Source organism: Trachemys scripta, chromosome 21, assembly GCF_013100865.1.
Source record: "Trachemys scripta elegans isolate TJP31775 chromosome 21, CAS_Tse_1.0, whole genome shotgun sequence".
Taxonomy (NCBI): domain Eukaryota; kingdom Metazoa; phylum Chordata; order Testudines; family Emydidae; genus Trachemys; species Trachemys scripta.
The window spans coordinates 7,018,862-7,046,739 of NC_048318.1; the positions used below are offsets into that span (position 1 = coordinate 7,018,862).

The window sequence follows — 27,878 nt, forward strand, 5'->3', positions numbered from 1 at the left end:
CTGGTTTAATACCAGGGCTTAGGATGGAACTCCAAGGTCAACTGAAGGGGCCCCATCAAGACAGGATAAACATGAAAGCCCCATAGGTGGGGAACATGGGCTTGGGGATGAGCATATACAGTGGCCCTATTCCCAAGCAAAAGGCAATGGGTGCTGCTGAGATGGGAAGGTCTTGTGGTGAAGGCACCGCCCTGGGAGTCAGCAGACGGGGGTAAGTAGCTGTGTGTGGACTGAAATCTTGTTTGACTCTTGAATGCAAGATGGGCTGCCGTGCCTCAGAGGGAGCGTGGCTGACCACCCGCTGGATTCCTTGCAGATGGAAAAGGCTGAGTACGATGAATCAGTCGAGCTTCCCTGCAGGCTCGAAGGGGAGTCACCCAGGCTTTGTCTACACACAGGAGTTGTGCCAGTTTAACTTAAACCTGTTTTTAAAACAATTTAGCTAACGCACTGCAAACCCTTGTGGGGACACACTTATTTTAATTTACAAGTGGCTTAAACCTGTTCCTAATGGAGGTAAACTAAACTGAAGTAAACCTGGTTTAAACCGAAATACAAGTGCCCGTGCCGTTTTTTGCACCAAGTTAGCTAAATCAGTTCAATATCCCTTAAGGTAAACCATTGAAGCCCCTCACCTAGACAAGCCCTGAGGCCACAATCTCCAGCAGGATTCAAACCCATGTTTGCAAAAGGTGAAAGGAGAGTGTATTAATCCCAGAGCAGCATCTTGCCCCCTCCTCCCATGATCAGTGACTGAATAGCTGCTCAGGAACAGAGACTTTAATTCCTTGAGACCAATTAATGCACCTCCCAGGCAACAGGAAGGTAAAAAGCAAGGCACACAAGACCAAGGGCCATTACACAAAGTAAAATTATTTCCCCATGCTTATTTCCCTCCCCCTACAGTTCCTCATATCTCCTTGTCAATTGCTGGAAATGGGCCATTTTCATTACCACTACAAACAGTTCTTTTTCTCTCCTGCTGATAATAGCTCACCTTAACAGATCACTCTCCTTATAGTGTGAATGGTAACACTATGTTACCATACCATGTTCTCTGTGTATATATATATATATCTTCCTACTATATTTTGCACTACATGCATCTGATGAAGTGGGCTGTAGCCCACAAAAGCTTATGCTCAAATAAATTTGTTAGTCTCTAAGGTGCCACAAGTACTTCTGTTCTTAAGACCAAGGTAGTACAATATGCCAAAGAGAATGGTGACACATGGAGACGCACGAGGAGAGATGCAAATATATCCATGCCGCCTGGCAAAAGGTTCTGAGAATTCTGTAGGAACAAAAACAGCTCATCTGCAGGGCCAGGATGGAATCCCTGGCCCATGTACAGCATCACTGCAAGAGCCCTTAGGTGTTCAACATTAACACTCTACAACAGCTTGAGACAGGAAGTGAGGGAATACTACCTCCATCTGAAACTCCAGAGGGAAACGAGAGTGCATTGTTACTCCAAACTCAGCATGACAAATGTATTGCCAGGGTTATTTTGACTAGGCAAAAAATTAATTCTTTGCATTGGTCTTCACAGTTGAGGATGTGAGGGAGATTCCCAAACCTGAGCCATTTTTTTAGGTGACAAATCTGAGGAACTGTCCCAGATTGAGGTGTCATTAGAGGAGGTTTTGGAACAAACTGATAAACTAAACAGTAATAAGTCACCAGGACCAGATGGTATTCACCCAAGAGTTCTGAAGGAACTAAAATGGGAAACTGCAGGACTACTAACTGTAGTCTGTAACCTATTATTTAAATCAGCTTCTGTACCAAATGACTGGAGGACAGCTAATGTGATGCCAATTTTTAAAAAGGGCTCCAGAGGTGACCCCAGCAATTACAGACCAGTAAGCCTGACTTCAGTACCTGGCAAACTGGTTGAAACTATAGTAAAGAACTAAATTGTCAGACACATAGATGAACATAATTTGTTGGGGACTAGTCAACATGGTTTTTGTAAAGGGAAATCATACCCCACCAATCTACGAGAATTCTTTGAGGGGGTCAACAAGCATGTGCACAAGGGGGATCCAGTGGATATAGTGTATTTAGATTTCAGAAAGCTTTTGACATGGTCCCTCACCAAAGGCTCTTAAGCAAAGTAAGCAGTCATGGGATAAGAGGGAAGGTTCTCTCATGGATTGGTAACTGGTTAAAAGATAGGAAACAAAGGGAAGGAATAAATGGTCAGTTTTCAGAAAGGAGAGAAGTAAATAGTGGTGTCCCCCAGGGGTCTGTATTGGGCCCAGTCCATTTAACATATTCATAAATAATCTGGGAAAAGAGGTAAACAGGGAGGTGGCAAAATTTGCAGATGATACCACACTACTCAAGATAGTTAAGTCCCAGGAAGACTGCAAAGAGCTACAAAAGGATCTCTCAAAACTGGGTGACTGGACAACAAAATGGCAGATGAAATTCAATGTTGATAAATGCAAAGTAATGCACATTGGAAAACATAATCTCAACCACACCTATAAAATTATGGGATCTAAATTAGCTGTTACCACTCAAGAAAGAGATCTTGGAGTCATTGTGGAAAGTTCTCTGAAAACAACCACTCAATGTGCAGTGGTAGTCAAAAAAGAAAACAGAATGTTGGGAATAATTAAGAAAGGGATAAATAATAAAACAGAAAATATCATATTACTGCTATATAAATCCATGGTACGCCCACATCTTGGATACTGCGTGCAGATGTGGTCGCCCCATCTCAAAAAAGATATATTGGAATTGGAAAAGGTTCAGAAAAGGGCAACAAAGATAATTAGGGGTATGGAATGGCTGCCATATGAGGAGAGATTAATAAGACTGGGACTTTTCAGCTTGGAAAAGAGACGACTAAGGGGGATATGACAGAGGTCTATAAAATCATGACTGGTGTGGAGTAAGTAAATAAGGACGTTTTATTTATTCCTTCTCATAACACAAGAACTATGGGCCACCAAATGAAATTAATAGGCAGCAGGTTTAAAACAAACAAAAGGAAGTATTTTTTCACACAATGCACAGTCAACCTGTGGAACTCCTTGCCAGAGGATGTTGTGAAGGCCAAGACTATAACAGGATTAAAAAAGAACTAGATAAGTTCATGGAAGATAGGTCCATCAATGGCTATTAGCCAGGATGGGCAGGGATGGTGTCTCTAGCCTCTGTTTGCCAGAAGCTGGGAATGGGCAACAGGGGATGGATCACTTGATGATTACCTGTTCTGTTCATTTCCTCTGGGGTTTATGGCATTGGCCACTGTCGGAAGACAGGATACTGGGCTGGATGGACCTTTGATCTGACCCAGTATGGCTGTTCTTATGGTCTTAGACCTCTCTGTCTCATGTTTTATCTAGCATCCTCTCTTCCTTTGTAGCACAAAGTATGTAGATTCCCTTTTTAAAAATATACACACTCCTCAGTAAGAGAGAGGCGCCTGGACAATTCTATTCTATTTCTTACACTAGTGCACTACCACTGGGTCTCAGTACCTACAACAGTATTCTTCATCTATATGCTCCAGGTTATTTAAATCCAGGTGCACGCCATGACAGCGAGGGACATATGAGCTTGATTAATCACACCTGTGCCTCATGGGTACCCTAACAGCCCTCACTAACCCCCCAAAATCCTGCCTGAGCTTGCCCTAGCTCAAAGAAAAGCCTCAGAAGGCCTCTTTGGAGAAGAGACTTCCTTTGTTGACCCAATTTCCTAGTCAGGAGGGGACACCTGTGACTACATATTTCACCATAGTATATGTGAGCATCTCCCAACCATTAAGACATTTACCCTGACACTTCACCCAAGGCCACAGAAGGCGGCTGTATTGAACTTGTCCATCTAGATAAGCATCTTATGATAGTATTATTGTTCTTTGTATTACCATAGCCCCTAGGATCTGAGCCTCTCACAATCTTTAACAATCCTAACATCAGCCCTGTGAGGCTGGACAGGGCTGTTACTCCCATTTCGCAGGTGGGGAACTGAGACACAGACATGAGAGATTAAGTGACTTGCCCAAGGTCATGCAGGAAGCCTGTGGAGGACAGAAACTTGATGCCAGGTCTCCCAAGTACTAGACTAGTGCCATAAGCATGGGACAATCCTTCCTCTCTCAATGTCTATCTCCCAAATGCCAGTCCAGTGCCTTAAACCACAAGCCCATCCTTAACTCAAGGTATCCAAATGGAACAATGGCCCAAAACGTAAGCACAAAGCTGCAGAACGTTGTAGCATTCATGACTTTGCAGAATTTTTTTAATGAGAATTTTTGGTTTGTGTGTGTTTGAGCAGGGTGGGGGGAGGGGTAATCCTGCCTTGATGCTCTCTGGGGTGCACCTGATATGCAGCCAGGGGGATTCATTCCTCCAGGGCCTGGATCCTTCCCCAGGAATAAGTTCACTCGCAATAAAAATGATTTTTTAAAAAATGACTAAAGTCACCAAAGCCGCAACTGAATCACTCCCAAAGCCACTGGGGGCGGGAGTGGGGGAAAGAAATGAGGATGCATAGCCAAGGAAACAATTGCTTCAGGAACAGTTAGAGGAATGGAAAATAAAGAAGGAAGATATTCCACACACACCCCTCCCGCCAGCCTCCACTTTCAGCACCTGCCGATGCTGCAATCACCAGAATTTATGTGTTTGCTTCTCCCTCATGCTGTCAAAAGAAACGCACGGAGCTCAGCGCTGGAAAACTTGGATCCGACGCCTGCAGAGCAAACCAGCCTTCGTCCAGTTTGCTGAATTGTTTGCAGAGGACAGACAGAAAAAAAAGAGCCCTCCATAAATCAAAGAACACGAAGCACCCTGAGCCCTTTTAAAGAGCTGGCCAAGAATAGAGGAAAAGAAGTAAACCATCTCCTTGAATTACTGGAAACGTTCGTCTCTCGCTGCCCCGTAAAAAGTTTACAGTGGTTTAAACTGCGAACAATGTGTTCCATACCCCCAGCCCGAGGACAATATGATGAAGTGTTTGTTCAGCAGCGCAGCAGCCTCCATCCTTCAGAGCTCAGCGCTTTCCTGTTGAACAGACTGTCTTGCCAATTTCACACCTGCTAAGCCCACAGCGCACACGCCGCTCTCCCTCGTGCCGTGGTGCAAACCTGGAGCAGCTCCACTGAAGGCGGCAGCGGCGAGCTATGCCCAGAGTGAATCGAGCCTTGTGAGTTTATCCAAATACAGCAGTGTCTTTTACACCAGGTGAGTCAGAATGGTAACGCTTTACACACACTGGTGTAAACCACTCTACACGTTGCAGGGCAATGGGGCATCAGGCCTTTTCTTTCCCCCCTCTGACCCCATCAGGAGCAGCCCTTGATCACAGGTTTGAGACATTGGGGGCAGTGTGTGTATGAGGGGGCAATACTGCCCCGCTGCTCTCTGGGGTGCACCCGATATGCAGCCAGAAGGATTCGTTCCTCTAGGGCTCTCAATCTTTCCCCAGGAATAAAAGCACCAAAGCTACAACTGAATCACTCCCCAAGCCACGGGAGGCGGGAGAAGGGGAAAGAAACCCGAGGATTAAAAAAAAAAAAAAAAAAAAAATGCCCTGGCCCTTCATTTTTAATGACGTCAGACAGTTCCCCTGCTTTCGATAAGGTCTTCATCAAGTGTTTATTGAGCCAATGAAGCTCTTAACAGCGCCCCAGGGAGAGGCTGGTCTCTGTGAGCCATGGATTGCTTCATTAGCCCAGTTCAGAAATAAACTACAGAAAAGCACTGTTAACCCTTCGCAAGCCAATGAAGAAAAAAAGAAATGAAATACTCTTTTCCACAAGAGAGAAGCATTGTTCCCCCAAAACCCTTTTCTTCTCTATCTTCCCAAATGATAGCTGATCTCCCACCCCATGCAGAAGAGAGAAATCAGCCCTTACTAAGGTGCTGATTCTTGAAGCGTCAAACCAAGGACAAAGGATATGGTTAAAACAATCCAGTAACTACTATCAAAGCACAGAGTTTGCTTGTTTCTAGCGGCTGAATTTGGAAGAACAGTTTCTGAAGGAAAAGTTGTTTGAGGCAGAGACACAAAGAGTGGATCCAAAATTCCTGGGTTTTGGGAAGGACCGAATTATGTCAATATTCAATGTGATTTCTGTGTTTGTCTCTCTCTCTCTCTCTCTCTCTCTCTCTCTCACACACACGCACACACATACACACGTGTTGTCATACAGAGCTCATCCTGGGAAACAGAAATATGTACCTGGGCCAAATTGAGAGGCAAGATGGTGTAAGGTAGACTCCCTTACAGACAGATTCCACCACAAGCCCCCAGTCTGCACAAAAGTCTAAGATCGTGTAATTTACAAGCCATACCAATGTGGCTGGGCCTGTGTTTCCGCCCCTGTGCAGATGCACTGTACCAGTGTGGCTGACCCCAGTTTCAAGCCAGTGCAAGCCCCATATTACATTGGCGCAGCACATCTGCACGGGTATAAGCAATCTAGACTCCTTCCAGCCTTTCTCAGACTCCTCTCTGAATTCAGAATCCTGGACTCATTGGGTTAATGTGCAAGAACAAGAGACTTGAGGCCCAGAACCCGGCCTCCATCCAGTCAGATGCAGGCACTTCTGCACTATTCATGGACAGCAAGTGATTTGACACGAGAGAGGGTTCAGTGATGGAGTTCCGCATCCAAATTCCTTGGAGTTTGGGCAGGAGGGAAAGGTTGGCGGGTTCTCAGTTTAGCTCTTTGTGGAGAGGTGGCCACATCACAATGAAAACTCCAGCATCCTGATGATCAGATGGCCTCTGGGCTGTTATTGCAGAGCCCTTCCCAGAGGTTAAAGTCAATTGGAAATGAAGCTTGGCACCAGATAGGGTGTAAGGTTCACATGTTGGCACCGCTGCACGGCTTAGTTGCTTTCTCTCCATGTTTTGTGGGACAGGAAGGAAGTGAAACAGTCACATTTCCCATTCAGAGCTATTCAAGACCAGCACAAAACCTCTCCCTGCCTCCTCGAATTCAATTTGACGGGATCTCAACACACTTTATGGAGCAAGAGACAAAACTAGGAGACAGGCTTCTGCGGAGCTGTCGTCTGGAGTCCTCCTCAGCACTCTCCCCTCCACGCCACACCGTCCTTCCACAAACAGGCTGCAGTAGCATCGATTGCTTACGTGGGCATGGATAAATGCCTCTAGCTCCTACCCGCTGCTGAACGGCCAGCGGGAGTAACCAAGTCAGATTGTCACACCAGTCAACTGGGCCCTATTTGCATCCCTCCCGGCTGGGGAAGGATGGCGAGGGAGCTGTTTTCATGCTAAGTAGAATCATAGAATATCAGGGTTGGAAGGGACCTCAGGAGGTCATCTAGTCCAACCCCCTGCTCAAAGCAGGACCAATCCCCAGCTAAATCAAAAGAGTTATCACTGCTGAACTAGAGGTGAGAGCCTGGAAGTGATAAGCAGCCACTGACTGGGAGCTAGCGTCCTGTTGGGTCCTCCCAAAGCAATTACAGAGCCAGCACTGTCTTAGGGAGATGGTTGCTCTCAGAACAGGGAGGAGCCAATTGAATCTATTCAGGGCACCCAGCGCTGTGGCTTCCTGGGCCAAGCACACGAGTTAGGAAGAGCAACATGGGCACAAGTAGTTGTGCAGCTTTTGAAGCAGGGAAGTTCTTGCTTCTTTTGTGGGGAAAGAGTGGCCAGTCGTGCTGCAGGTGTCCTCATTGTGAAAAGAATTGTGCAGTCACTTGGGTCGCTTGCGTTACATCCTAAAGGCAGCAAGACTCAGGTTCATCCCAGTCTCTGGTGATGGGAAGAGATGCCATAGCCAGCAGCCTGCTACTGGCACTGCTCAGTCCCACCCGTTCCAACCTCGATCCAGGTTTCCCAGTGGCTTTGCTTTGCAGGAATGGCATCAGTCTGAATCAAGGCTTTCACCTGATTAGTTTTCATGGGTTTCGGCCACTAGCAATCAGCAGCCTTCACCTTGCGGGGGTGGGAATTACAGCTTGTTTTCTGACTCATGACAGTGTCTTGTCCCAGGCTGCAGAACAGAAGCAGGAAGAGAACCCAAGAGCCCGTGTTCCCAGTCTCCTCACCAGAAGGGAGGCAATTATAATAGAGGCAATGCCTTCCCCTAGCAGCTCTTGTGTGTGGTGCAAGGGAAGGGGGAAAAAAATCACTCACCCACCATCACACAGGCCTCTCCGCGGTGGGACACGGAAGCTATTCTGTGCCAGCAGAGCAAACATCATTGGTTTTTAGGTCAGGCAGTGACAAACGTCTCCAGTCGCTTCAACAGGGGGAGGAATGTTACTTACCCATCTAGCAATCTGGGCAGGACACAAGCCAGGACAAAACCCTCTAAAAATGCCACAGGGTCTTAAATGGTCATAACAGGGAAGCACCCTGGTTTTGTGTCTCATCTGAGGAGGGCAGGCAGGGATCCTGGGGGAGGCCTACACTGCAGTCTCCGTAGCTGGATATTCGCTTCCGCTGTCTTTCCCTGTGTTCCAGATGGCTCTGGCAGACAAGCTGCTGAATCACCTGCCTCAGGCCATCTGTTCCCAGCCTTCAAGGAACTACAAAGTGCAGGTGCTCCAAGAATTTAGGCCCATCCAAAAAGCCTGGCAGTGTGAGCAAGCCAGTTTGCACCGGGTGTTTGAGAGGGTCAGGCAGTGCTGTGCATCTGTGGTCCTGTATAAAGTCAAGGGGAGCAAGGAGGCTGCCAAGTGATTTGTTTTCACCAGCTGTGCTGGCAGAAAGAGCTAGCGAGAGAGACTGAAAAACAAAACAAACCCCCAAAGTTATGAGCTCCTTGAATCACACTCATATTTTCAGAGGTGCCCAGGATGGCTAGACTGATATCAACCCATTCCAGCCCCAGTTCCTAAAGCCAAGGGGGCAGGGAGAAGATATAGCAGCCCCTGTCAGCACACCAAGTCGAGAGAGCCCAAGCCAGTCCCTAATCACCGCGGGAAATCATCACAGCTGCATGTCCTGTTCCCCACCGAACGAGGGGAGGACGATCAGCAAAGAGGCTTTGATATCAGAATAAGCGATGGGATCCTTTCGATTGCAGTGGCTTGAAGTTTAATGGCTCTAGTTCTGCGGGCCACCTCACAGCTCTGGCCACTGGACTCAACTCTTACCAGTGGTATCCTTTGCTGGTCCAGTCCTGAACCCACTCACAGCTCTGCTGATGCACCTCACTCCTGACCTGCAGCATTCTCCCCTGGGACAAGTTGGGGCTGGGATTTTCATTTCCAGCAGCATGCAGCAATCCTTTCCGGCCCCAAAGGTTTGAGAGATCTCAAACCTTAGATCTACCTATGTCCCTAAGCCAGAAGAGCTATTATAATACTGTACTCAGGACATTATGCAGCCATAGTGATGTCTGAGCTCTCAGTGGTCATGTAAAAGGAGGCAGCATTTCTAGTGGTTAGAGCAGGACACTGGGAAAGTCCCAAGGTTTTGGCACAAGACCACAGGCTGACCCCAAGTTGGCTCAAAACCAGTCTGGGGTCTGACTGAGAAGCTCAGACATGGCACAGTGAAGCTGGATGGCGCTTTGACTTAGACGGACTGAGGCTGGGTCCTATCCCAGATGCAGGGAGATGGGTGTGGACAGTCACTGAGCCAACCCAGAACAGCCTGACTTGCTCACAAAAAGCCCTCGCATGGCCTCCGGTGTCAGAAGGCTCAATCGCCAGCCCACACAGGAGAGGAGAAAGCCTCCCACTGAGTCCAGAAACTGCAGCACTTCCTCTCCCAGGCTGTGGGTGCTGGACACAGCAGAGACAATCCAGCACTGCTCTCCTCTATCTAGATAGATTACTTACATTACCACCCCCCTCCACCACTACAGTATCTGAGTGCCTCTCCGTCTTTAATGTACCTACCCTCACAACCCCCCAGGGAGACAGCCCAGTGCTATTATCCCCATCCCCGTACAGCTGGGGAGCTGTGGCACAAAGAGGCTAAGTACCTTGCCCAAGGTCATGCAGGAAGTCTTGTCGGGGAGAGCAGGGAATTGAAGTCCCAGGTCAGTGCACTAACTACTGCCCCCTGTTGGTCGCCAAGATGAGAAGAGGGAATGGGATGAGGAAGAAGCTCAAAGGAGATGAGATGGAGGATACAGCCCTCTCCTATCCCACCTCCTTTGGGCACTCTGTGAAACCCTCCCTTTATTTCAGGGTGCGACTGGCAGATATCTGTCACCCCAACAGCTCTGAGCAAGTTTCTCCCCTCCACCTGGTCCACACAGGGATGGTATCTGCACTAAGTCCTGTCTTCTGAGGGCTTGTCTTCCCTGCAGAGGTACTTGAGTCCCCCGTGTGAATAAAGCCCCTTCCCTCCAGCGCGCTGGTGCTTTTCACTCATGTTGGCTGGCCTGAGGAAGGAGACAGGGCACAGTTCGAGTTAGCACAACTCAGCAGCTGCTACGGCCGGTGTTCTGCGCAGCTCTATTTTGCAGCATGGCCGCTCACCCTCGTCAGCAGCCCATCCTGGCACAGGGTTGTTGTCCAGTAACACACACGGGCTGGTTTGCAGTGTCGATGGGCTCCCCTAACTGTGTAACCAGTTTGTATTCCTCCCAGCTCCGTGAGTAGTGGGACATCCGAGGATGCACTGCCCTCCTGGGGCACTCGCTGTGGCTCTGTGCATGCACCCTTCAGGCTCTATCCCCTGCTGAGGCACTGTGGGATAGCCGTCCAGATTTTCCCAGAATGCACCAGTACAGAGGGAGGTGTGGACATGCACGCTTGACAGGCACCTGGTTATGATGGGAACAAAGCTGCTGTGTGGATACAACTCCCTGGTGCTTTGCCTGGCCTATTTTAGTGGTGCATCCTCTCCTCCCCTCCCACCAGGTTTACCCACTCTCGTGTGAACAGCTGCCTGGCCCCGTTCTCATTCGACCAGTACCGGGGTGCCGGCTTTCCCAATGCAGAGCCCCCGGGGGGAGGGCTAATTAAACCGGCCACCCAGCTGAGCTAAAAACCCAATCTGAGATGAGGCACGGAGGTGAAGCCTGATGGGGTAGACGGGCCAGGGAGGTGATGGCAATTTAATGGTTGTCTTGGCAACCAGGGGCCTCATTGTTCACGGTGACTTTACCTCAGTGGGGAGCGACCTCCATCGTGGTCAGCTCCAAGGCTGATCGGAGGGCCAGGAAGGGAATGGAACAGAGCCTGGGTGGGAATGGACAGCCCCAGGGCAAGGCCTCTGTGCAGGTTGGGGAGGAGGGGGGAATTCCTACTCCCCCCCCCGGCCACATATTCATCCCAGGCTGCAGGTATAATGAGCCCTCGGGCCATCGTTTGAAAGGAGAATAATAAAAGTTGGAATAACCTGGAACCAGGCAGGGTCCCAAGACACTGCAGCTACCACTGGCGGCCCAAAGGAACCCACCTCAGTTAGGAGGAAGAACCATGTGAGGCAGGTAACGTGTGAGTGTGTGTTTGGGGGGGGGGGGTTGACATTAAAGTTGCCCTAAGAGACCCTTGCCTAGAAAAAACAGATATCCAATAGATTCAGGAGATGGGGAGTACGGGGGGGGCAGCAATGGAGCACTAGAGCATAGGACGCTTTGTGACAGGGAGGGAGATTTCCCCAAAGCAAATTATTTTAAGGGCATTGCTAGGAAGAAAAACAACTGAAGGACAAAAGCTTCATCCTTGGTTGCATCCACTGTGACAGCTTCAGGGCCATCTGCAGGGACAGAGCTCAGGACCACCTGCTCCAGAGCCGCATGCCTTCACCGTCTGACCTAAGGGAGCGTTTTCATGAGCAGCACTAAAGGTCAGGTTTTTAACCTCTCCGGGCCTCATACCATTGGAAGGGGATGTGGCCATGTGCACATACAAGCCTTCTAGCCAGCAGAGGGCAGTGGTGACTCACAGGTGGGGCCTGGTTCCCTGCACTCACACCCCACTGAGATCAGCAAGAGGAAGGGCAGAATTTGGCCCAGGGTGCATAACACAAGAAAGATCTTGGACTCAAAGCACAAGTCTCTACAGCTTGAGCTAAAGAGTCAGGCTTTGTGTCTGGGTACCCCTATCGCGCCTCTGGATTGGTGAGGACATGCTAGTGGGTGTCACTAGCACTAAGGAGCGAGGGGACTGGTCTAGGGTGGCCCAACGGGGTAAAATTAGGAGTCATAAGGGGAGACTCAACCAGTGAACAGCAGGTGAGGTTTCTGGACATGGGGATGGAGGAAGACTCTGATTAGTTTCCCTGACAGGAAGCAGGATCCATCCCATTATCTGGGAGATTTAGCACTGAACAAAATGCTAGAGAATAGAGTATAAGGTATAATGTGGACTTGGCCAAAGAGAATGGCTAAGATGGCCGACAGCAATAGGCTGGATTCCCTCTCTAACTTCCATGGGTGAAATAAGGAGATTTAAGGGTAGAACGGTGTTAGGTTAAACTTCTTCCAGCTCACAGGAGGGTAGAGATAGAGACACGACAGCATCATCAAAGCAGCGCTTCATCTGTTACCAGCCACATGCCCTCAGATTGTTCATCCACCCCCAAATAACCACAGGCCTCATCTTGGTGCTACATCCAACAGCCCGGGTATCTCTAGCAGATCTGTCACTCCAAAGATCAGGGATCCAGGTGTGCGTGTGTCTCTCACTCCAGCTCTTTATTTAATTCTGTTCCTATCTTCCACACACAAACATCTGACCCCACACACTGATTCAGCCCCTGCTCCTCCACCCATCCACATGGACAATCAAAGGCGAGGATGGTGACTTTAAATCACTGGTCACTTGTGATATCCCAGGCTACAGCAGAGGCAGAAAGGCAGCAGCAGGCCAGTGAGACAAGAGCAAGACTAACTCTCTAGATAGGTTTTGTTTAATACCCATTGGGGCCAGTAGGCATCGTACACCTGGGTCAAGAGAATGTTTTTCTAGGCGAGTGTCGTGTGGCTCTTTTGAACCTGAAGCAGTGTAGTTCCCAGAATCCATTATATCAGTAGGGAACTGGCCCAAATTACAAAGAAGGTCTGCGGTGTTGGGATCTGGAGCCCCATTAGTGTGAATCTAACCACCCCTTTACTCAGTGTGTCCACGCACCCCTGTTCTCTTCTTATTCCATCCATTCTCAGCTGTCACCTCTATGTACCCACCCAGCCTTGATCACCACGGGGCATGCTCCCTCAGCGCCATCCCAGCTACAGCCCCTTTTAGTGACAAGAGCCCCTCAGCTGCACAGCTGCCAGGTCCTCCCGAATTTTAACCGTCCAGAGAGAATCGCAAGTTGGCCGGCAGCTCCCCCTTGTGCCCACAGTGAGAAATGCAAAGCCAGTGACCCCTCTTCACCCTACCAAGGCGAGAGAGATGGCATCGAGAGAGCAAACCTGAAGCCAAGAAACAAACCTATAACTGGGCAAACTCACTACTGGCTAGAAATTGTCACCCCCATCCAGGAAAATAAAAGGGATAAATATTGCGACAGGATTACAGCACACACATGTGTGTGTGCACATGTCCTGAGGGTTTCTCTCTTGCACTTTTCACTAGCAAAAAAAACCACACAGTTTTGTGCCAGTGCCCTCCATCTATCCATACAACAGGTACCACACAGGCAGCAGCAGAACAATCTTCCTCTATCCTTCACCAACGCCCCTTGGCTCCGACTACCTCCCGGGGTAAGAGGGGCCATTCAACTCTCTCACCCCTCTACTGAGATGGCTGAGATCTAGCCTAAGACCCATCAAACTCGTTTCATAAAAGTTTATCCAAAAAGCCATCAGACGGCAACAGCTTTTTCTCACCATCAGCCTGGCCTGGACTCAAACGAGTGAACAGCTTTGTAGTTTTCTGAGCCACTCTACAATGGGTAAAAATCATAATGCCTCTCAATTCAAATGTGGTGGGCAAGATGTAGTCCCAGCGGACAGTGCACTAGACTGGGACTCAGGAGACCAAAGTTCTATTCCTTGCTTGGCCACTGATCATGGGCATCCCACTTACTCTCTCTGTGCCCATTTTCCCTCCTGCCCTTTGTCTGTCTTCTGCACATAGACTAAGCTCCTTGGGGCAGTGGCAGCCTCGTTTGATGTTTCTGTTCAACATCTAGCACAGTGAAGCCTCAACTTCAGTTGGGGCCTCTTTATGCTGCTGGAATATAATTATAAAAGCTGCCTACCGCCCACCTGGGGGGTGGACACCCCTCACTGAAAATTCCAGGATCTGCAGGGAACTTTTCAGTCAAAGTACGTGAGGTTTCAATTTTGTGGCAGGTGAAATAACTAGAGGGCTGCACACTTCATTGCTTCTGTAGGCTCACACCAGGGGCTCCTTGTATTCCTCGATTCCACCCCTCCCCCACCCAATGCTGTGTATCACTCTCCCTTCTCCCTCTATTTCAGGGCCTCCCTGAGACACCTCCAGCTCCTCCTTCATGCCAGGGGCTTTGTGTGACCCCTCATTCCCCCCTTCCCCACAATGCCAGGGTCCCCCAACTCAGAACCCAGATTTCTCAGAGGCTCAGAGAAGCAGCCCTGGGATCTCAGTCTCCCTTAAAGATCTAGGATGGATCCATCCCCACAAGGACCCTGTTTCCCAATCCTGGCTCAGAGGCCAGCTGGAATTTTGGGAGAACCAGCTATGGATAGAATCCATACCAGAATAACCGAGCCCACGAAGCTGCCAATATCCAAAATGGTGGAAAGTTGGCAAGGGCAGCGGTCTCATGAGATTCCTGCCACACGGAGCCTAAACATCACTGGGGCAGCTTGGAAGATTTCAGTGCTGGTGAACCCAGATCCTTGCCCTGGGTCAGCCTCTAGCTTGAACCTCGATTCCCAGTCTAAACCTCATGCAGACCTGAAGACCACCTGGCTGGTCCCACTCATCAACTATCTAGCTAGGCTAGCTCCTACCACAGCTCATTTTTCACTCGCTCTGCTCCTCCGCTATGGACAAACAGGGGATGTTGATCCCCAGGGATGGCAAGGTGGTCCCTTTGCATCCAGTGCTCACTATAAAGGTGCCGAAGGAGGGGAACAAAGGCCAGGGGAGAGATCTGGAAGAACCATGCGAGCATATGACCAAGGGAGCCTCAGGACAGGAGATGCTAATCGGTCATCCAAGCCAGGGATGCTTTTCATTTATTTTAACTCCTGCTCCGTGCCCCCTATAAAGCCACGTGGAACCTGACACCATCAAAGCTGACTGCATATGCCCACTCTTCCCTTATATACACATGCGCTTCCGAGCCTCAGCACGGCAGCCCCGCTCGGGTTACCAAGTGCAGACAGCCAGGATGTGATGAGACACAATCTCTTTTATCTTTGGATTAATGGGTCGTATAAAATGCACGCCTCTCTTGTGATGTTCAGGAAGGGGTGGGGGACGACTTACTAGAACAGCTTATTGCAAAAAACGTGATAGAGATAGAAGGCAGTGGAGAATGTTCAGAGCTGGATCCAGAATTCTCCCCAAACTGGGGGTGTTTAGATCCAGAGTCTTAGAACATAAGAATGGCCAGACTGGGTCAGACCAATGGTCCATCTAGCCCAGCACCCCGTCTCCAACAGTGGCCAGTACCAGAGCTTCAGGTGGAGTGTGCAGAACAGGGCAATTATGGAGAGAATGACCCGTCTTCCTCTCCCAGCTTCTGGCAGTCAGAGGTTTAGGCTCGCCTTGAGAATGGAGTTGAATCCATCCAGATCTGGCTTCGTCTCTAGATTCCCCTCCTCACCCAGAGTCATCTACTTGGAAGGAGACATGCTCTGCAAGAGAAAGCGAGCACTTCTCTCGCTCGGGCTGAAAGGAGCAAACCCACCAGAGAGGGAAAAATCAGAGCAAAAAACCTCAGATGGTTAAAATTATCATGGCAGCAGGAGCGCTTGTGGCCACCAGACTCCCTGTGGTATCATCAAGAGAGACCCCGGGAAGCTCACTGACCGGATACAAAGGGTTGCAGTGGTGGCTGGCGAGGAGCTGAGCAGGTTGACCAAGGAACTGGCCATGGGACACATGACACAGAACAGCCAGCGAGTACCAACTTATTGATCCAGTCATCAGGGCTTCCTCATACCTGTGTTACTGGCAATGGGACATAGCTCACGGGCCATCAGAATTCAGGCAGTCTTGGCTCCATTAGAACCTACCCTAGGTGGCCACCAGATTTCGGGATTCTCTAGCTTCATCAGCAGGGTTTCAGGGCATTGCTGTAGGGTTTCTGCTCCCTCCACCCGTAGCCCTTTTGCCATCGCAATAACACACAGAGACAGTCTGCACACTACAGATACAGCGGTACAATCGGCACACATGAACTCTGCATGCTGGGAGCACACGGCACAGGCCTGCTGCACCAATCACGTCCACCCCAATAACCACACTGCAGCCCTATTTGTCCTGGACCACAGGCTACAGCACCTTTTACTGGTCCTGCAGCACCCATGCTAGGAGCCCATTACTCCTGCATCCCAAACCCGCTGCTCTGATCACACACGCTTGTTGCACCCACGCCGGCAGCCCCTGCCACACCCACGCTGCGTGATCTCTTGCGCAGCCGCGCGACACACCTTTTTCACGCGAGCGCCAGGCTCTTGTTGCAGCTAATCACCACACGTTTTATACTTGGGCCACCTTCACCGCCACCGAGAATCTTTCAGCCTCCCCTGATCGTCACAGCACCGCGGAGCCTGGGAAACACACGAGGCGATGCCAGGAAACTCCACAGGCAGAGAGCACGGGCATTTTTAGAGGCAAAGCAGAGACATTATCACAAAGAGGAATCAGAGGGAGGTGAGGAGAGTCAGGTTGGCGGTGACTGGAGCTCACTCCCAGTGGCTGTTCTGTAGGACATGACATGGTAGGTCTCCAACATTCATGGCCACTAGCCAGCGCCCTGGGGCAGATGTCCACAGCCCAGAATCTACCACTACTAGCACCGAGTGCCCCTCATTGAGGCCTAAGCATAAATGAACCAGGAAATCTATTTAAGTGGCTCATTTCCAGGAACCACCACTGCCTCAGCAAGGGGCTTGTGCCAGGTTAGGCCTTGATGGTGGCCAGCTCAGGCCAGGCCAAGCCAAGCTCCCACCTCGCCTTGGTCTTCAAAAGGTTCCACAAACACCACCCGCCTCTCACGCTTTGCCTGTTTGATTCATTTGTTTTAATCTTCTGGCACCCAAAGGTGGCTCCATTCCTGGATGCCCTGTGGAGCTGGCTCTCGAGCCCAGGGCACATGGATGGGCACTTGGTTCTGAGAGACCCGAAGCCAGGCTCCCCCATCTCTTCTCCCACTGGCTAAGATCCTAAAATGGAACCCTGAGTGCGCCCCGGATCTAGGCTGTCTCGCTGTGCCCATCACCATGGCACCGGGGTGCCTGTCCCTTTGACACAGTAGCAACCGCTGCCAAAGGGGACAGCTTGAGGGCAGGATGCGGGGATGCAGCCACTGTGTGTGTTCGGCCTGTATTTATATCACTGCACTGACTCACCCATTCAAAAAGGGACTTGGACTGTCTAAATGCTTCTAGTTCCTGCAGCAATACCCCAGAAGCCAAGAATAGCCCCATCTCCGTTTGCAGACAGGCCCCTATGCAGACTCTGAATTCACTCCGACAGGGAGGACCACAGCCCTGTTTCCTCCCCTAGGGCTAGGAACATTTTTTGCTGACCCAAGGGAGGAAAGAGACAGTTTAATAAATGAGGGGCACAGATTTGGAGCGGGGCTGAGGGTTTGTTTACAGACGCAAGCTGAGCGAGCAGAGAGGGCTGTACAAACTGGAATCTTTTCTTGGCTCGGGGTCGTCTCAACTCCCAGCTGCCCCCCACCCCCACCCCGCTTCTCCCTGGGGCTCCAAAAAAGGACCACTCCATGTTACACAATTGGATGTGCTCGGCACCGCTGCAGACATGCACGCCTGTGCTCCCTTTTACTTAACAATACCTTTTTCGGTCATCCAGCTTTTCTCCTCCAGCCTCCTGTTGCCATGAAACTGACAGTCTGGGGAGATTTATAGCCCCTGGCTCCAGCTGCAACTATTCCAGCCAGGGAGAGGAGGGAAAGAAGGGTGGGGTGGGATATTTCGGTGAGGGGAAGGAGGGGACTCGTTACTAGTTAGCAGCGGCATCTGGCAGAGGACGCTTGTAGTTTCAGGTGTAAACTGAAGGATGCTATGGCAATTGGTGTCAGGGAACAGGCCGAGAGAGAGAGAGGGAACCGGGGAGGAATGAGAAACCGCTGCAAGTCACCAAAGGATGGAAGAATGTGGGTGTAAAGAGGGGGGCAAAGGCATCCCTAGTGCAATTCCACTGATTTCAATACTATTGCACCAGGCAGGGGGATCTGGCCCATTGCATCTGGATCATTCAGCTGCACAGGAGGAATTCTAGTACTTGCTGGAGAGAAGCTGGAATGCCCATGTGGGTATTTGCATCAAGACACCAGGAACAGCATGTTCCTCGCCATACAAGAGGAGTGTACAGCAGTGGGAGGCAGTTCTGAAGCAGCAGCGCCCGCCAACACCCTCTCAAGCGCTAAGACCCCAGTGGGGAATCTTGTGAAGCAGGAAAGGAACCCTCTGGGGGCATCAGAAGCAGCACAACAGGCTATACATCTGACTCTATATAAACCTTCATGCTTCAGGGCATAAACCAACTAATAGGGGTCAGGAAGGAAGATCTCCCACCCCCAGCCCAATGGACAGGTTATTCCATAACTGCCTAGAAAAAGGTACTTGCACCTTCCTCTCGAGTAGCTCATACTGGCCGCTGTTGGAAACAGGATGCCAGACTAGATGGAGCATTAATTTGCTAATGCTATTCCTGTGCTTGGTCTACACTAGCAGAGAAAAGGGGCTGCCAAGGATCGAATAGTTCATGCCACAGAAACAGCATCTAACATCTTCTCCTCCCTCTTAGGGCTACCCAGCAGCAGTCGGCACCAGAGTCAGGGTGCCAGGGCTGCGGCTGTATTTAGGTTTGACCTGTTCAATCAAGTTAGGAGTACAAGAATGGTGAAATGCCTCCAACCCGAGTCTGTGTAATGCAAAGCTCCTGAATCATCGTCATCAGGGACCCAACCCGGGTCTTAAACCCTAAGCTTCTACGGCCCGAGAGACAAGACCCACATTGGTTAGCCAAAGCTCTATATGTGGCCCAGCCACCACTAGAGGGGGACAGAGTGCCATACTGAGTGGGCGTGGCTAGCACCTGTTCTTATCACTCCCCTAACGAGGGTACGTCTACACTGCAATTGAACGATGCAGCTCGTGTCTGCATACCCACACTAGCTTCACTCTAGCGAACGTGGATAAAAATAGCAGTGAAGATGCAACCGCATGGACACCGATGCGAGTCAGCAATACCCAGTACATACCCAGGTTTCTGGGAGGGCTTGTACAGCCCATGCCAGGGTCTGCGCCATCACGTCTTCACCACTATTTTGAGCTATGCTAGCTAGATGAGAGCTAATGCAGGTATACCTGGGCAGATCACGCTACCGTCCGCAGGAGAGACGTACCCCGAGGCAAACACAGGCTGCTCTCAGCTCTGCGGCAGGTAGCAATGCCAAGAACACAGAGAAATGGAGATTCCCACCGTAGCACTCCGTCACAGTCAGAGCCACCAAGCAACTCGCGCTGCTCCCGCAGAAACACCAGCGCTGACCTCCCAGAGCAGAACATCCACACGCCTTCTCTGACTCTACCCCAGCTCTCATCCCACACCGGAGCTGAATGGCACTGAGAGGCCCAAACCCCATCCTATTGCTCGGGGTGCCCATTACGTCAACCAGAACAGCAAAGGAGAGAGAAGTCCGAGCAATTAATCTATAGCACCAGTATCCTGGTAACAGATCAGCTGACCTTGCAAAACAACCCCCCTCACCCCAGCCTTCTGGGTCGCATCAGACATAGATTGGAAGTATAGGCCCCTTCCAGTTTTGGATCTGATCCAGACACAAACTGCAGAGGGTGGAGGTTTGGCTCTGTGGGTTTTAATTCAAAAACCTCCTTCCTCACCCTACAATTCAAGGGTGCTGAGCACTGGACTGGAAGCTCTGCTTTAGTTCTATTTCCAGGGGAAAACATCGCAGAACACTCTGATCTGGGCACTAAAACAGGTCCCTGGCACTAGGCAAAGGCCCATGGAGACATTAGGTTTGTCTGACCCCGAATCTCTAACACAGACTGCATGGAGGGGCTACACACCCAGCCTTCCGAACACAGTTCTGCTCGGGATCCCCAGTTTAGGCACGAGATCCCCAGTTTCGGCACGAGTCACAGAGCCAGTCAGGTGCTTAGCGTGTGAACACTTCTCTAGTAGAAAAGGAGTCGGCGCTGCAGGCTCCCTGGATAATGGGGACGCAGCGTAGTAGGAGGTGATAACCTGCAGTGTCAGGACCTGGTGCCTCTGTGCTCACACACACAGGGATCAGGTTCCAACTCATTACTCAGCTAGAAAAGCCGACTGTGGAGAAGCTGTAGCATTTCTCCCCTTTCCCCCCAGAGGAGCCAACTTTCTAGTGGCTGCTAGAAGCCCCAGCCTGAAAGGGCTTTGACAAACTCCCCTGACACAGTCCTTGGGGAACATCTGTTGCACGAGAGGAAATGCTTCCGGGCTCTGATCTCTGGCTCTTTAGAAAAGCTTTGCCGTTTACCTCCAAAGACCAGATCTGCAGCTGGTGTAAATCAGTGCAGCTGCGTTAACTGATTGACATCAGCTGAGGATTTGGCCCTAGGCATCCCTCCTGGGAAAGGGAGATGGTACGAGAAGAGCCACTCCATATAACCAAGCTAATAGCCAAGCAAATGACCCCCTTTTTCCCAGCTCACACAGCAGGAGCCATATTTTTAAGGACACAAGGTTGCAGGACGTGCGGCAGGTCCAGCCAAGCTGTTACCACTGCACAAGAAAAGTGAGCCCTCGCTCAGTGCATACGCCAGCCAAGGACGGGGCTCTGAGCCAGCCAGACTAGGGAAGGTTTGGCACATCCCGAACCAGCCACGCACACGTGGCATTGCAGGAGGGAGGTTTACAAACACACCCTGCTCAGGGACAGTGCGTGCATTTCTTTTTGGAACATCATACAAGGCACAGCTGTGACCTGCCCCTTACTGAGAGGGAGCCGTGTCAGTGGAGGCTGGGAGTCCTACTTCCCTGGGGTATTGGGAGACTAAATTCATTAATGCTTGGGGAGATTAGTAGCCACTATCCTCCACTAACGTAACTTCCCTCGTATTCCTACTGGGGTGGCTGTTGCTTTTACCAACCCAGATGGATCCATGACCCTTTGAGAGCACCCACTGGACAGCCAGGAAGCAGCCTTCACTGGACATGCTGCCCTTCCCGCCGGGGACAAAACCTCCCACTCCAAGAGCCGGGCACCTGGTGCTATGGATCAGTCCTTCCTGTCTCTAAAGGGAAACGACCCAGGGCTGCATTGCCAACGGAGACCGGCTCAGCTCTCTCCTCCCTGGGGATGTGAAGTGCTGCAGAGATCTTACCTTTGAATCAGGGACCCAAAGAGCAGGTGCAGCACCTTCTGCATGTTCTCAGTGCAGAGCCAGCTCCAGCGATCCATCAGCAGCAGATGCAGCAGGTCCAGAGCCATGTCTGCCAGGGGCGTCTCAGAACCTGCCGGGAGGTAGGGGGGGCATGTGAGAAAGCTGGCTCGCACCCACGTCGCTTGCTGCGTCAAAGTGACACCACGGCTCTGCAGTCACAGCAGGAACACTGCACTCCTGAGGCACAGATTCCCTTCCTTACAGGACCCCAATTACCAGCTCTCTAGACTCCGGCACATGCCGAATGCTGCTCCTTGCCTAGGGACATGCCACAACACCCCCACCCACAGCTAGTTCCCCTGACATCTGCATTTAGTCCCAGCTCCGGCCTGGACACAAGAGCACTCTCCTCTGCAGCACCTGCCTTCCAAAACACCCCTCGGCCTCTCTCATCTCCAATCCAACCCCAAACAACCCCCTTCTCCTTCCCGCATCCCCCATAATACAGAGTAGACCAGATCTCCAGCTGCTGTCACTCGCTGCCCCACCGACTGCACCCCCAGCTGCGGGTGTGAGGCCGGGGGTGTTGTTTACAATACATGGGTATAGCACCTGGCACAATCGGTGTGGTTTGTAGGAAAGGCCTGGTGACAAATAAAGCCACATCGTATGGTGCATATGGCCAATTCCTTAGTCACGCATTCCCATTCCGAGCGTGAGGAGGCGTTGGCTAAGTGGCTGGGCATCCCCAGTTCCTCCCCAGTGAGGAGAGAGGCAGAACACGAACGTATGATAGGATTAAGGCTCCCAGTCGGTGCCCTCCTTGCCCGTCTCCATACAGCCCCTAAGCGGACATGGCACTTTACAAATGCAGAGGAGACACGGACCCTGCAAAGAGCTTGCAAGCAGAATAAGACAAGATCAAAGGGGAGACAAGACATGGGGCAGAGGTTTCCAGGGGAGGGAACCTGGGACGAGGAGAAGAGATTGCTTGGAGGGGTGGGTGCTGAAGGAGGGATTGGAAGGATCTCAGACTCGGAGACAGCCAATAGGACAAAAAAAGCATGAAGACGAGAATGGGGAAAGGAGGCAGAAGGAGAGGTATGGGGATCAGGAGAGGAAACGAGAACAAAGACGTAGGCGGGGGATACCACCGGGTGGGTACTGGTGGGGGTTACAGTAAGAGGGAGGAATCAATGGGGGGAGTTCAGGGATGGCAGCATGATTGGAACAGGTGGGGAGGAAGCCAATTTCAGCAGCTAGAGTTTGGAGTGTGGAGAGAAGGTGGATGTAGGGGGAGGTTAGCTGGGCTTTTCCTAGGCATGCCCCTCACTGCTCCCAACCTGAGGTTTCCCGGTGGTTTGGCTTTCTGGTTAGCACTGCTGGGCTGCCATCTTGTGGCAGGCTCTGGTCCCAGCATCGACAGTATCCCAGCACAGAATGGAACGGTTCAAAACACGAACACATCAGCAGGGATGTGCCACTGTCAGACCTCGACAGGGTAACCGGGTCTGTTCCTCAGGGTCCTTGGACTCTCTAACCAAATTGTGCAAGCTTCAGATCTTAATTGCAGTTAGCCCGTCTAGAGAACTTTCGCACCCCTAGATCTCAGGGTACGCGACACAGGTGGGAGGCGTTACTTTCCCCATATTACGGGTGGCCAAACTGAAGCACAGGTTCCATGTGCTGACCTCCTGTTCCCCTCACTGTCCCAGTCACAGACCCTTCATCCTCTCCTGAAGCTGGAGCACCTTTCAGAGTCCTCCTGCTCAAGTTACTGCACAAAAGGAGAGCGGACAGGGGTTTTGCTTTCATTCCTCGCTGTCAGTGAGCTGACCCCTTGCTCCCATCAGACTGGACGCTAATTGTTTTCACATGACCGTCTAGTAAGATCGGCGGCTCACATTTGGCCGCCAGGTCCTTCTGGGAATCATTTCCTCTCATGCATTACATTCCTCTGGGGCTTGGATTTGCTCTAGAAGGGCCAAAGCTGGTTGTCACCACGCGCAAAAACCAAGGCAGCGCTACACAACAGATGATCATGAATTAACCTTGTTTACTCCCTTCATGTCCATTCCCCCAAGCCTAGGTCACTGGCTGGCCAACCTCACTGCGCCCCCCTCTTCTGACAGGTCACTTACTCAACAAATATGGACTCTGGTTGTCCTTGGCAAGCCATTTCGCAGACATTCCCCTTCTCCTCCCAGACCATTCCGTCCCTTTGCTGCTTCCAGGTCTGGTGATGGCTCAGATAAGTCAGCATCATTTACACAAGACTTCCACGAGAGTTCAGCTAAACATGACTCCTTCGCGTCTCACTTGTTCTGTACAGACCAGTGACCTCAGACCTGACAGTCCTGCAGCGCTATGTATTCACATTCATTAGAGGCAGGGCAGGCACCGCTACCTATACATAAGGGTGCCCCACACTTCCTATTATGAGACCGTGTTTGCAGTTGATTATAACTTAATCAGCCTTTAACCATTTGGTCTGTAATCTTCCAGGCTGGGTGTCTGCCTCAAGATGAATTTTTTTGGAAAGTTTCAGCTTAAACAGTTCAGCCGCATCCAGGAACAGACTAGGGAAAAATACATTGTTTTGCCCATGTTAAAAATATTCTTGCAACTGTCTTGTTGAGAAGCTCTAGTGTCCCCATGCTTGGAGCAGGGACTTGAAAGTTGGCAGAGGTCACCCTAGTGTCACAGATGTGCCTTTTGCTGGTCCCATTAAAGCCATCCAAATTTGGCCAAGTTACAAACCTCTGAAAGACTGTGTAGTATATCACATAAACGCAAGGGGACTGAATGACAGCTGCACAGGCAACCTTGATTCTGGCATTTCCTAACTTTTGAGTTCTTGACTTTGCAACTTTAATGTTCTTTTAATGGAGGGGTTTTTTAATGCAATATTGAAACTAAAAATGTATTAAATGTCTCCCTCTCCCGCTTCTAGGAAATGCATCTCTATAGTAACGTTCAGCAGAGGAACTCCAAGCTCTCCATAAACATTTTTCACATCTCAACCTGTAGGGTACAGAAGTGTTATTCCCTCCCTGGTTGCCTGGAAAACAGGGAACAAGGGCCACACAGGTGGAATAACTTGCCCAGGGTCCATCAGGGAAAAACCAAGCAAACGGGAGTCCATACTCCCAAAGTATTAGACAACCCTGTTCTCTGCAAACTGCCTTTGTTACTTTCTCTTGGATTCGTTCTGTCATGCAGAGCAGCAGCACGTATCTGCCCAGGTGGGAATTTTCAAGGGTGAGGCCTCATAAAGATCATTGTGGTGCTAATGTTGAGAGTCATTCAGATTTTTTATTGTAGACGGGGTGTAAAAGAGATATAGATATACGAACAAGTGAGCCATCGGCTCCTGCACCGTACCGCCAACAGGTTATTTTAGAGAAAGGCAAATGAGACAATGCTGGGCATGGTGGGGGGACAAAGCGTGAGACTGGATCACTCCCTTTCGGCATGTACAACTAAAAATATTACTGTGTGCAAGACTGTTCAGGCCCTTTTCATACCATGCAATGGCTTTCTCTCCCCAGCTCCTGGGTAGCAAATTCCCAAAGCCTGTTCTATGCTGGGTGGAGCAGTGTTTGTTTTCGTTGGTTTGCAGATTGTTGGCCACTAGCTATTAATTATCACTGGTATCACAGTGGTGCCTGGAGACCTCAACCTGGGAGTGGGGCCCCATTGTGATGGGTGCTGGACATGCTCAGAAACCCAAAGAGGTTACATCTAAGTAGCTTGGAGCGAGTGAGGAGTTTTGAGAGAGCCCTTGCTCTCTTGCCACAGGACAGCGTCAAAGAGATGACTGAGCCATGCACTCCGTACCCACATGGCTCTGATTCTTCCCTTTGCTTCCAACGACAATCCAGCACACAGCTGCTTCCCAGCATGGTGCCAGAGAGGTCTGGTTGTTTCAATCATTAATCAGAGTGCCAAAAGCATGACAGGCAAGGAGACCCCAAAGGCCTTATGAGGTAAGCAGACTGACGAAGATGGGGGAGGCATGTAACATAAAAGCCAAGTGATGGGGTGGGGTGGAGGGGCATTGGCAGGCAGGAGCTTACCAGGGTCATCCTTCTGGCGCACCGTCTGCTGCGGAATGTACGTGGGGCCTGACCCTTCAGTTTCCGGGGCCTCGCTGGACATCGCCTCCAGCAACTTCTCCTGCTTCTGAATGAAGGACTCCATCCCGGCCAGGGACAAGGCGTCAGAGACCTGAGGAAACAGCTATGTGTCAGGGCCACAGCACTGGGAAGCAGGTGGCTATAACTGGCAACCCATCCCATCCAACTACTCTGCATCATACGAACAGCTAGCCACTGCCCTGAACCATAGCCTCTCCCGGCTTCCGCCCTGCGTAGCCCTGCTGAATCCAGTGGCTCCCATCAGGGGACACTGGCTCGTCCATTAGCACCGCAAGCATAAAAATTAGGTCACAGGGAGTCACTGTTGCTGCCATTCATTTTCTATTTCAACCTGCAACACCAGTTCTTGCTTCTGGGTTCCAGAACCATGCCCCAGCTGTGCCAATGCATCTCATTCTTGTCTTGCAACACCCTTTGTTATTCCAGCCCTAGATGCCCAACTCACCTGCCTTCATCTCCAACAACCCTTCTACCCCAACCAGCTCTGCCCTTTATTATTTGGACTGCGGTAGTGCCCAGTGGCCAGGGCCCTGTGTACTAGGCGCTGCACAAAGATACAACAAAGAGATGGTTCCTGCCACCAAGGCCTTTCCTCACCTGCACTCCCCCTTTACTACTGCAGCCCTGGTCTCCCCAATAGCTCTGTGAATGCTCTTCCTGCTTGGCTGGTAAGAATCCTGCTAGGAACTGGTCCCCTCTTGAACTAACCATGCAACTAGCTTCATGTTGGCTCAGACTACCAAACTCGCTGCACTGGTGACTGTCTCCAGCAGCAGCAAGCAGTGAATACGCTACATGGGGTCCCCACTGCACCACATCCCTTGTACACCTAGATTTTTCCAGTTCAGCCATCAAACAGTCTCCCAAAGACCCATAGTCCTGGCCACCAGACCAGCATCCTCGGCAGGATCCGCACTCACAGTGCTGCCCTCCCTCAGGCCGTACAGGATCCTCTCATGTGCTTCGGCCACGCTCAGCACGGGAGCAATTTTACTGGACGGGAACCTCAGCCTGGTCCTGGGGAAGAGAGACAGAGTGGAGTTTAATGCCTTGTCCTTAATCTGATGTGAGGAGTTGCTAAAGCTTCAGCTAAGAACACAGAAAGCCACCCTGCTGTGAAAGGAAACCAGCTCTGATCTGTCCTGTAATCAGGGCCAGATAAAGGGGCAGGCGACTGCCTGGGGTGCCAAGCTTGGGAGGCACTGGGCTTGGGGTGTTGTTTTTGTTGTTAGTGACAAAAGGGAAAGTAGAACATTTGAAGTGACATGTTTCAAGCATTCCGTATGCAGATTCATTTTTCACTAGCCTCCTAGAACATTCTGGACCTTTGTAGGATCTCGTGGAACCTTCCAGACTTTCTGAGAACTGTATTTTCCTCGAACCTTCTAGAATGTTGTCAGCCAGGCCCTCGCTGGGTAGGACGTTGCAAGTCAGTCAGTGAGGTATAAGAACAGAATGAAGTGAAGTAAGAGCCCAGCTGCGATATTGTGAACCTTGTTCACATGGCTGACAACATTCTGGGAAATGTCGTTCTCAGAAAGTCTGGAAGGTTCCACGAGATTCTACTAAGGTCCAGAACATTCTAGGAGGTTAGTGAAAAATGAATGAATTACAAATGCAGTAAAAAAATAAGGTAACAAATGGGAGAGGGGGGGCACCAAAGATGCTCCTCGCCTGGGGCGCCATTTGGTCTAGGGCCGGCCTTGCCTGTAACCCCCAGTGGCCCTAGGCAAACCACTCGGTAGGTATAATTTCCAAAGGTCCTAGGCAATTTTTGAATGTATAGCAGCATCGGATACATACCGTGAATGGCCCTGTACATGCCACAATAAGCCCTGTCAAAGAAGCGCTTGTATCATGCTATAAAAGGGTCGGGGGGTCCTGCAAAGGGAGTCGCCATAAGGGCTTACAGACCACATAGGTACCCAGAATACACACTCCAGGTGTCTGCAACACAGTCATGGTCTAGTAGTTAGCAGCAGCAGCCAGGGCTCCTGGGTTCTATTCCCAGCAATTCCATTGACCTACGTGCAACATTGGGCAACTCACTTCGCTTCTCTGTGCCTCTGTTTCCCCATGCCAAGGGTTTGGGCCGGGGGTGCCTTAGATATTGATGGAGGAGCTCAGCTTCTGAGGCTGGAATTTCTGACCCAGAACAGGGATATTTCAGGGTGAGCACAGCATGCAGGAAGGAGTCAGTGATAGCCATGGGCCCTGCAAGCACCATGCTGCCTCGCCCACCTCCTGAGGAGACTGCAGCCCTGGCTGGTGCTTTGGGCCCA

The 27,878-nt window shown here is 50.7% G+C and overlaps 1 protein-coding gene across 2 annotated transcripts in view; it reads right to left on the bottom strand.

The window, feature by feature from the left end:
- The window catches only part of SNX19 (sorting nexin 19), a 51,111-nt gene that overhangs the window by 12,181 nt on the left and 11,052 nt on the right, over positions 1 to 27,878 (bottom strand). For both annotated transcript variants that reach the window (XM_034754592.1, XM_034754593.1), the window contains exons 6-8: positions 26,517 to 26,613; positions 25,516 to 25,666; positions 21,437 to 21,566 (exon numbers count right to left, since the gene is read on the bottom strand). In XM_034754592.1, the coding sequence (XP_034610483.1) occupies positions 21,437 to 21,566; positions 25,516 to 25,666; positions 26,517 to 26,613 (378 nt within the window). The remainder of the gene's footprint in view (positions 1 to 21,436; positions 21,567 to 25,515; positions 25,667 to 26,516; positions 26,614 to 27,878) is intronic.